Source organism: Thamnophis elegans, chromosome 3 (genome assembly GCF_009769535.1).
Source record: "Thamnophis elegans isolate rThaEle1 chromosome 3, rThaEle1.pri, whole genome shotgun sequence".
Classification (NCBI taxonomy): Eukaryota; Metazoa; Chordata; class Lepidosauria; order Squamata; family Colubridae; genus Thamnophis; species Thamnophis elegans.
The window spans coordinates 48,816,947-48,827,553 of record NC_045543.1 but is presented as its reverse complement, the minus strand read 5'-3'; the positions used below and the strand labels follow the sequence as shown (position 1 = coordinate 48,827,553).

The 10,607-nt window shown below is 39.1% G+C and overlaps 1 protein-coding gene across 3 annotated transcripts in view; it reads left to right on the top strand.

Annotated features, from left to right (window-relative positions):
- The first annotated feature begins 650 nt into the window (after nucleotides 1–650).
- Nucleotides 651–10,607, top strand: part of PCGF3 (polycomb group ring finger 3) — a 29,037-nt gene continuing 19,080 nt past the window's right edge. For all 3 annotated transcript variants that reach the window (XM_032214298.1, XM_032214295.1, XM_032214297.1), the window contains exons 1-2: nucleotides 651–715; nucleotides 5,869–5,986. In XM_032214298.1, the coding sequence (XP_032070189.1) occupies nucleotides 5,878–5,986 (109 nt within the window). In that variant the 5' untranslated portion in view covers nucleotides 651–715; nucleotides 5,869–5,877. The remainder of the gene's footprint in view (nucleotides 716–5,868; nucleotides 5,987–10,607) is intronic.

The window sequence follows — 10,607 nt, the reverse complement described above, 5'->3', positions numbered from 1 at the left end:
AAAGTGAACAGCCCTTTCTAGGGGCCTCCTATTTATTACTAACTCTCATTATTAGTTAATAGTTTTATTAGCTCTTGAGTACCTCCTTTAGACCATTTTAAGTAATTAAGGTCAAGTGCCATGCTGTTGTTTGCTCATTTTGAGTTAAAGATTGTTTTGCATAGAGCTGAAATTGTGTTTGTCTTTTCCTCGGGAAAACATATGGAATATAAACGTAAGAATACATTTTGGCAGCATAGATAAATTATTTAATTTGATACAAGAAATATATTTAGACCTTTAAATACTGGAATGAACTAGCATTGTATGGATCTTGGGAGATGTTTTACTGAATGCACTATTTTACTTAACAAAATGCACTGGCTTTTTGATATCAAAGTTAGGTCAAAATCTACTTGATTTTAAGCTGACGAAAGTTTAATAGAAAAACATTACTCATCACATATCTGTCACCATGTGGTGGTAGAAAGAATGGCATCAGTTTTATTTAGCAATATTTAATTCATACTAGATTGTAGCCACTGATTTCCAGCAGAAATTAATCATTTTCATGTTAAAAACAAATATTTCTTCATCTATTATTTTTCTATTAATAAATACTGTTGAATTTCCTTCAGTGTATTCTAAGTAGTTACAGTGTTCATTTTCAGATTTGTTTTTCTATCTTTTCAGGTCTCTGGATGGCAGACACTGAAAAGAAATGCTGTTTTAAGAGGTATGCTTAAAGAAAAAAAATATTTTCCCCTCAGTATGTGAAGAATTACATATAAAAGTATCTAAAGGGTGTTCTGAAAAAAAACTCAAAACCTTTTCTCTTTAGGATATGTTTATTTTTGATATATACAAGAAAAATTGCTATGGTTTCTCCTAATATGGCTACAATATTTCTAATGTGAACATCCTGTTTTTCCCCCCAGGCCAGGTATAAGCTGTTTTTATATTGGCTTCAAGTGCTACAGTGTGATAGCTGTGTTGAAACTAAAAAGGAATAATTTCATTGTTTTAATCATAATATTTGATGTGTGAAAGTGTTTCAGTTGGACTAAAACCTATTTAAATGTAAATCACAGGAAATATTTGAATTTTCCCATATCATTTATCCTGCTAATAGGAATTAGGGAATTTTTGTTATTGGCAAGTGCTCTTTCATGCTAGTGATTTTGACATGTTGCATAAAGTTTAACAAGCAAGTTTTTAGTAGTTAGGTTAGTCATCGGAGGAACAATAGTCAAAATAATGTAATCGTTAACAAGGAATACTTGATAAATCTATGGGGAAATTGAAACACTTAATAAATCTATGGGAAAATTGCTTCACTTCCCATGCAGATCAAGTGAAAGGTTCAGCTGCATTCAATGTAGACACACCTCTGAAAGGAGCTTTCTGCAGAAACTGTTGAAAAGGAAGTTCATCTGAGCTACTAGTCACATAAAGTGACTCATAAAGCAATGGGGTATACAGTCAACTCTGTGGGTGGGCATTCAGCTTACAGAACCTTTCAAAATAAAATGCCTGTTCTTTCCTGTAGCTATAATTTGGGAATTAGTGAACCCAACAGACGATCTACCAGTTTAGGATTGGTCACTAATATTTTAGAAATAGTACTTTGATAACTGCATTTACACAAATGTGCAAGCCACACAGATTTATAAAATAATTGCTGCAGTCTCATTTTCATGCTAGCATCATGTAAAATAGCCATCTTTACACAGTTGGTGAAACATGGAAAAGAAGTGAAGTCTTCCACATGATTTAGAAATAAAAGAAAACTATGCAAATCAATACATTGTAGGTACAGTATATATAAACTTGTTTTCTTCAGTTGAGAAATTAGGCCAAGTGCAAGGTTTTAAATATATGTATTGTGTAAGAAGGCAAAAATAAGGAAATGAACAAAATGGTTGTGTTGATTGACTTTCTCTGAAAGCAAGCACTGCAATTTTTTGCTGGTGGGGGAATAACAACAATGACAACAACTATTGCTGATAAATTGATGGCGAGTGAGACCTCGCTGAAACATTGCCAAGACAATCCCAATCTTACACGGGAAAAGACCAACATGTGTGTCTGTGTGTGTGTGTATCCATTAATATCATTAATATCTTGATATAAAATATCAGTCCATATTTGTTTCATAGTTGCATTTTCAGATGCAATGAACTCTTAAATGTAATATTTTCTTGGTGCCATTTTTCAGTGAAAATTGCTTTTCCACTTGCTCAACAGAAGACACAGTTTTTCACAGAAATAGTATTGGAGAGGGTTTAATTTTTAAGATATCAAAGAAGTCAGCAACAGACTAGGATGAGAGCCGAGGTGGCACAGTGGGTAGAGTGCTGTACTGCAGGCCACTTCAGTTGACAGCTATCTGCAGTTCGGCGGTTCAAATCTCACCGACTCAAGGTTGACTCAGCCTTCCATCCTTCCGAGGTGGGTAAAATGAAGACCCAGATTGTGGGGGCGATATGCTGACTCTGTAAACCGCTTAGAGAGGGCTGAAAGTCCTATGAAGCGGTATATAAGTCTAAGTGCTATTGCTATGAGGATTGTAAATTGTAAATTATCTGACAATTGAATTATTAAATATGGTACTCCTGATTGCAGATTGAACCATTACAGTTGCTAGTCCAAACTCAATTCATGCCTTGGTTTTCCTGAAGCAATTGAATTTTCTATTTTCATAGATTAGGTAGGATTAAGTTACATTCTTTGAGGATTAGTTTAACTTGTTCAATTTTTACCTCTGGGCATTGGAATCTCAGATCCATGGTACATTGTTTACTTGATTGTGGATTTTGGAAAATATGTTTCATTGTACTTTGGATTAAGTAGATGACTTGCATCTTTGTTTACTTCTTTGCACAATGGGTAATTAATTGGTACATTAGCTGGTGAGGGAATGATAATGGTTAAATCTTATTATATAAACATTTGGCTGATCCTAGAGAAAAGAAGATAAGCAAATAAAAGAGGTTTTTTTGGTTAGCTATTATATTTATATTCTATCAGTGATATGATAAGCTCACATCACAATTTTGTGTGAATGCCTCAGGCCTTGAGACATGCAGAATTCCTTGAATTTTAACATAAAAATATTTTGCTTGATGTGCGTACATTTTTATTTAAAATAAATTAGCATTTTGAAGAAATCCTCTGAAGGGAGAATGGAAAAGGAATGTAAATTATTTGAAGATTTTGCCTTTTTTCTACTCACTCTTGGTTTTTGGTTCTAGTTACATCTAAATCATTTCATATATGTTTGATAAAAAAGCAAGGGATTATATAAATATATGCAGTGCTTTCCCCAAAGGGGGTGCTAGCAATCTGGTCCTTCTATCCCTTTTCCCAGGTGACCAGCCTCACCTGGCCCAGGCATACCAACACATCTTGGAGAGAATTATGAGCTTTAATTAAAATAATGGCTGTTAAGAAAAAAAAATCAAATTAAACAGCAACTACAGGTAACAACAAGCACTGGTGCAATAAACACACAATAACCCAGCAAGCAAATTAAAATAGTGGTCCTTAAAATAAAATCAAATTAAGCAACAACTATAGATAATGGCAACAAGCATCAATGCAATAGACACACAGCGACATAACAAATACATTAAAACGGGGGCCCTCAAGATAAAATCTGATTAAACAGCACAATAGCATCAAATGCTAAACCTTATGGTGAACAACATTGCTCAAATGAAAAATGTCCCAGTTCCTCTGATGTGGCTCAGTAACGGCCAGCATAAAGGTTGGAGGGTTCAGTTGAAACACGCAAATAGGTCCCAAAGACTGTCCTTTGGCCAAATGGTCCCTCGCTGATCCTGTTGTCTTCCAGACATGTCCTCTGTAAGCCCAATGAGAGGCTTATGGAGTCCACTTCTTCCAGCCAGGGACAATGGCTCAGGAGATCAATTGAACCAAAGTTAGCAATAGCAATAGCACTTAGACTTATATACCACTTCATAGTGCTTTTATAGCCCTCTCTAAGTGGTTTACAGAGTCAGCCTATTTCCCCCAACAATCTGGCTCCTCATTTTACCCACCTTGGAAGAATGGAAGGCTGAGCCAACCTTTTGCCGGTGAGATTTGAACTGCCGAATTGCAGTCAGCTCAAGTAGCCTGCAGTACAGCACTCTAACCACTATGGCATCTCGGCTCTGCAGCTACTATGCAGCTACTCTGGAACCATGCTTTGGATAAGAATGCCACCCCGCTCATGGCAGCTAGGATACAGTCTCCAGGCCGAGATATAACAGTTGCTCTCCCTTGGGGTTGCAATTTTTCTCTCATTCCAAAGGAATCTAGCCCATAGTAGTATTCCATTTTTGGTTTCCTCTCAGTCCTTTTAATACTTTTTTCCCCCCAATCACCTTTTCTGATGCTGCCCCTCCCTTTCTCTCTCTGAGCTGCTGGAATCTGTAGTCCCCTCTCCAGCACTCTAATTTAATTCGCTCTCCTGGGGAACTACCTTTCCCATAAATCTCCCCCAGGGTCCCTCCCTGTCCCAACTCCAGGGGTGAGGCTCCCAACAGCCAGCTAACTAGGGAAAGCTGGCTGCCTGCCACATCTTCTCCTCTGTTAAAGCAGCTCAGAAAAAGATAGGGGTGTGTGGGGGGGAAGAAGCTGCAAGTGTTTTTTAGTGACATAAAATGAAAGAAGGGGAAGAAAAGCTGCTAATTGAGCTGGCTATGTATAATATGAAAAAAACCCACTGGTTTTAGGTATTCTGATCTTAAGGTCATAAACATATTGACTGTCTTAATTGCAATTATATTATAAGACTAAGTTGCAAAAATTTCCAACTTTTCAGCCAAAACGTCTCAGCAATTTTTATTGAAAACATCTTAGTTTGGTGACACCTGCCGTGTAGAAACTCATTGCAGCAGATGGTAAAAATACTTTCCTCCTGTCTTTATTATTTAGTACTCTATTTCATTTCCTCTAGTGCAGTTTTCCCCAGTGAGAAAATAAAAGCAGATGTTTTTATGTTATTTCTGATAGATGTGAATGTTTTTTATAAACATTTATATAGGACTTTCTAAATTACCTTTTTATCCAGAAGAGATCCCAAGATAACTAACAATTTCAAATTTTAAAGCTGTTTATAGATTTTAAAACAACAAACAGTAAAATCACAAGTAGGAAAAGAGATAGCTAAAATCATACAGATCGGTATATTTAAAACTAAAGAAGCAAAGAGTTGCATAGTTAGGATGCAGCATCTGACATTTATTTTTTAATTGTCTACCTGGTGAAGACTTTCCCAAATAATGATTATTTTGCACTTATTTTTCAATTTGTGGAAACTACTTTAAGTTATTGCTGTATAGTTTAAAAGTGGGGAGTTAATGCCTAAACATATTTAAGTAAGAAACTTAGTTTTCCCCGAATGCTCTACAGTTTATCTTATATGTACATTCTTGTAAAAATCAATCATCTGAAAAGATATGTTGACTAGAGTTGGCTTTTTCTTACACTACTAATACGATTCAGAAAACTATAGATTTTTTTTAGGAGCTTAGCATTTTCTGAAAGACTTTCCAGAATATGGTTTACAGATAAAACTAGTGTATTCACCTTATTTGCTGTTTCTGAAAAGTAGGTTGATTTAAAGTTTGTGGTGTGGAATGCCATACATCTTGCAGTGTAACGCCCAGAATAACAGTTGTTGCATTGTCTTTAGCTTTATGATTATACATGATTCTTAAACCACCCGTGTTTTTCCCCAAATAAGTTCTTTTGGAGAAGAAAACTGTTTCGATCATTTTAATTTCTTTCCTGCATTCAAGGCTTATTATGAAGGTCAGATATTTTAAAAGAAGTAGACATTCATATCTCAAATACCTGTCTGTCCTGGTTTTCTTACAGACACCAAAGATGCTGACAAGAAAAATTAAACTTTGGGACATCAATGCCCATATAACCTGCCGCCTTTGCAATGGTTATCTTATCGATGCTACTACTGTAACGGAATGCTTGCATACCTGTGAGTATGATTATTACTGTGTATTGTGAATGAAGATTTACTTTCATATAAAGATAATCATTTGGGATATACTTTCGATTTTTATTTGAAAGGCTAGTGCTTAAGAGATCTCTTAATTTCAAATGATTTATTTATATGTGAATCTCTTTTTAAATGCATGCCTCAACTCTTACCAAGAAATTCAGGGAGCTTTGAATTACAGTAGTTGGCACGATTAGATAGATCTACTTGCTTGCTTACTTACTGAGATGGGTAGAACATGTATCCTATTCATTCACCACTTCTATTCTACCTGTATGGAATAGGAATTGTCTGAATCTTCATTATTTTTAAAATTCCCACACTTGGTTTGCCTAAAAGGTGTCCACTCTCAGCTCTGTTTTGATTCACCTTGCAATAAAGTTAGTGAACCAATAGGGCAACCAATGTGGCCAGTTGTGCAATTCTATTAATACCTGAAAAGGTTTTCCCTTAATTAATCCCATAATATTGGGATGTTGTTGCATAATTCTCTGAGAAGCAAGTAAATGAAGGCTGATTATATAAGGAATGGGGAAGAACAGCTGCTCTTGCAGAAGAAACTTAGGCACCTTATTATCTTTCCAGAGACAAGAACATAGCAGTAAAAATCCTCTGCTCTGAACTTAACTCTCTGTTAAGACCTCTTACTTATTCTTCTAGGAAAGGATGTAAATACGTGACAACATATAATGTTCTGAACTTTTTTTAACTTAAAACAAAAGGCAATGGCTCCTTCATTTACATACCTAGAAATGCTGAAAAGGGAGCTTTTACTAAAGAGCATGATGAAAAGGTTGTGATGCTCTTTTACTGAAAATATATTTCTTAATGGCTGCTGAGAAGGCATCTTGTCCAGAAATAACAAATAAATTGATTTAGTTAAAACAATATCTGTTTTCGTAGACCCAGTTGTGGTTTTGTTTAACAAGATGACGGGATCTAATTTGGGTGCTAGAGTGTCTTACAAAACTGTCCATTTGCAGGATAGCTAATGAGAATTATGTAATGTGTAATTATGGTCAAAAAGCTGAGAGGCTTGCAATAAACCTCTTTAGCTCAGATATAAGTGCACTGCATATAATCACCTACCATGCTGAAGTTCAAATCTTTCTTTGCTTTTTCTAGTTTTTACTTTTTATATTAGGGATTTTAGGAATATGATGGTATATTAAAGATCCTCCTTTTTTGTGAACAGAAAGAATAGATCAAATAAAATGAATCTCATTTTCATAGAACTTTCCATTATTCAGTGCTTCCAAAAACCAATAACTTCCTTCTAATGGTTTCTCTTCTGCCTCCTTGAGTGCACACCTAATTATTTAGAAAATGTATATGTCAGCCCAACTCATTCATGGTGTCTCCAGGTGGCTTATATAAATAAAACCCCAATACAAAAACAATCACAACCCCCAGCAACAGCAATCAAAACAACTACTTGATGTGCTCCATATCACCCTGGGGATTTCTAGGCCTGCTGACAAAACCATGTCTTCAGGGCCTGAACACATTTAACACTTAAGGAGTGTTAACGTGGAGGCCCAATCTTATTTTTGCAGGTATGAGTTTCCTGTTGTGGCCTGCCAGAGGTAGTGAGTAGGTTGTGGAGGAACATGGGCCAGTCCTGGCATCTGGGGAGGGCTCTGTATTGGAGGCAGAGAGGGGATCAGAGCCCTATGCCAGCTATCAGCTGCCTTCAGAGTCAGGCATCAGTGAGACAGACGAACAGTTGGAGCCTATTCCCAGTGTGCGCATGCGCACAGTTGCCAGATGAAGGGAACAGCTAAAGAATGGGTCGAGTTGGGAGTAAGGCCACAGGTGGATGATGAATGGCCCCTCCTAGAGGAAATAAAAGAGGAGCGAAAGGAGAGTGGAGTTTGCAGGACACAATTAGTTGGCTTAATTGGTTCGTGACTCCTTGCCAGGTTTTGCAGATATCGGCCTGGCAGCTCTCCAAGCCAGATAAGGTCTGGGACTGTAAATCCTCCCTTGAAAGGATGTGAATGAGCAGAATTCACAGTAAATTAATAAAAGGGTTTTTTGTCGGGACCAGGAGTTTGCTTCATGCCCTCGGGAAGCCTCGGTCAGAACAGTTCCACAGAGGAAGGAGCTACCATGGAGAAGAGCCTTCTTTATTATCCCAGGATATAGACCTTCTTAGGAAAGGGGATTCTTAGCATTCCCTGCCTACAGTCTCTGGTGGGTTGGGTAGGTGGAACTGGGAAAAGACTGTCCTTCAAATAACCTGCCCCAACTTGTAGGCTTTAAAAGTGATAATCCGCTTCTTGAATTGGACCTGGAAGCAAATCACCAGACAATCGAGCCACTGCAGGAGGGGTGACACATGTGCAAATCTAGAATAAATAATGCAGGTCACTGCATTTTGAGCCAGTTGACACTTCTGAATACTTTTCAAAGGCAACCCCATCTAGAGCTCATTGCAGCAGTCAAGGCAGAGGGTGTCTAGGCCTCTAAGGCATACGTGACCATATTGGTCTGGAAAGGAAGAAGGTGAAAATTCAACATGTAACAGACAACAACAAATGTCACCATTGTAGTGAAAAGGATGAAACAATTGACCATTTGATCAGTGACTAAAGCAATATATCACAAACTTTTTATAAGCAGGGTCATGATCAAGTTGCCAAAATTATTCATTGGAAACTATTAGAGGTTTAGTTTTGAATAGTAAAACCAAGAAGTTAAGAAGGTTTTGGAAAACGAGCAGATTAAGATCTTACGGGACGCTAAGATTCAAACAGATAAGTTTTTCATAACATTTCTTATATAACTCTCGCATGTGCGAGAGAACGGAATGGCGACTAAAAAGCTGGCGAAAAAGCGCTGGGGAATTCCAGGAATTGGCTTTGTTCCGCTCTTTCTGAGGCCTCCGAGATGAGCGACCTTCAGGGGGTCTGTGTGGACCGAAACTTGAAGGGAACCGGCGTCCTTGACCAGCCTTGGATATCAAAAACTCCAGCGCGTCCCGATGTCTTTAGCGGTGAGAATGGCGGCCCTGTAAGGAAAACGGAGGCTTTGAAAACATTTTGCGGCGGTTTGAGCATCTGCAGGGTTTTTCAATCCTCCCCTTCCAGCTGTTACAGTGGGGTGAACTTGGTGAGCCTCTTAAGGTGGTATGGACTGTGCTGGCCAACTACTGCCTGCCTTGCCAGCCTTTAGAAAGGAGGAGATCAAACAGGACTCCTACCCAGAGCAGGCGAATCGGGCTTCTGGCTGAGCCTGCCGTTGCCGTTGCCTTCTCTGGATTTCCACCCCCCTCATATTTGGTTCAGTTCTTCCAACGACGCTGCCTCCTTAAACAATGCTGCTCCTTCCACCAACGCTGCTTTTGCTATCAATGTGGCTTTTTCCATCGTGGCTCTTTCCATCATTATAGCCCCCCCCCCCACAACACTATTCCCTCTACCAACGCTGCCTTCTCCATCAACACTTCCACCAACGCTGTCCCCCCCCATCAATATTGGTCCCTTATCATCTTGGGCTTTAACCATTTGACTGCCCTCAAGCATATTTCTAGGACTTTTGGATTGGTTATCTTGGCTCCAACTGCTGCCAGTATTACCATCTTTCACGGCTTGTGGACTACCAGCATTGACAGCTTTATTACCTCCTATTGCGACCCCTGGACTACCAATGGGGAGAGTGCCTGTTTATTCCATCTAAGCCTCTTTACTATGACGCTGTGGACTGTGGTCGCTTGGAGGTATTTGCGGTATTCCACCTTTATTACCTATGTTAGCTGGCTCCCCCAGTTCATTTTTATGGACCTAGCCTGTTGGACTCCTAGTTTTATATCTTCGTTCCCGGACTATGACAACTATTACGACCATCACCGGCCATTACCATTACCATCTCAGGAACTTTATTTTAGCCACCTGGACTATTGCTCCTCTTATATTAGACTACCAGAGAAAGAGGTTATTCTATCTCCCTTATATCTCGCCGGCCTTGACCGGCCTATTGTGCCTCGTTCCATGTACTTACGTTTCTACATAAGGATCTACTCGCCTAGCTTTAACATCTTTTTAACATCTGCACAATTTCTCTTGTATGTAGTGTGAATGTGTGTGACTGTGAGTGAATGATCCCACCTTTTTAACTTAATGTAATCCCTTTGTTCATATTATATTGTTGTAACTTTTTAAATTTCTTGTGGGGGTTTGAGTGAGCGAGCGCTTGGGTGTGTATGTGAGAATTGGGATTGGAACCGGGTTCCCCCACACTTGAGTGCTGAGTACGTCACAGAGATCCCTCCTTCCGGCCCTATTAGTCCCACTCCAAGCCAGATGGCGTGAGTAATCAGGACCCTGGTCTCAGGCTGCTGTCGCTAAATGCCAGGTCTGTAGTTCACAAGGCTCCCCTCGTCTGGGACCTAATTTTAGACGAGGGGGCAGACCCGGCAGGTATTACTGAAACCTGGCTGGGCCCAGAGGGAGGAGTCCCCCTCACTGAGATGTGCCCAGAGGGTTTTCAGGTGCTTCATCAGCTGCGACTCCAGTGAAGGGGTGGGGGTGTGGCTATTGTTATCTGAGAGTCTCTAGCTCCTCGTAGGATCCCTGCTCCGGAGCTTGTCGGGTGTGAG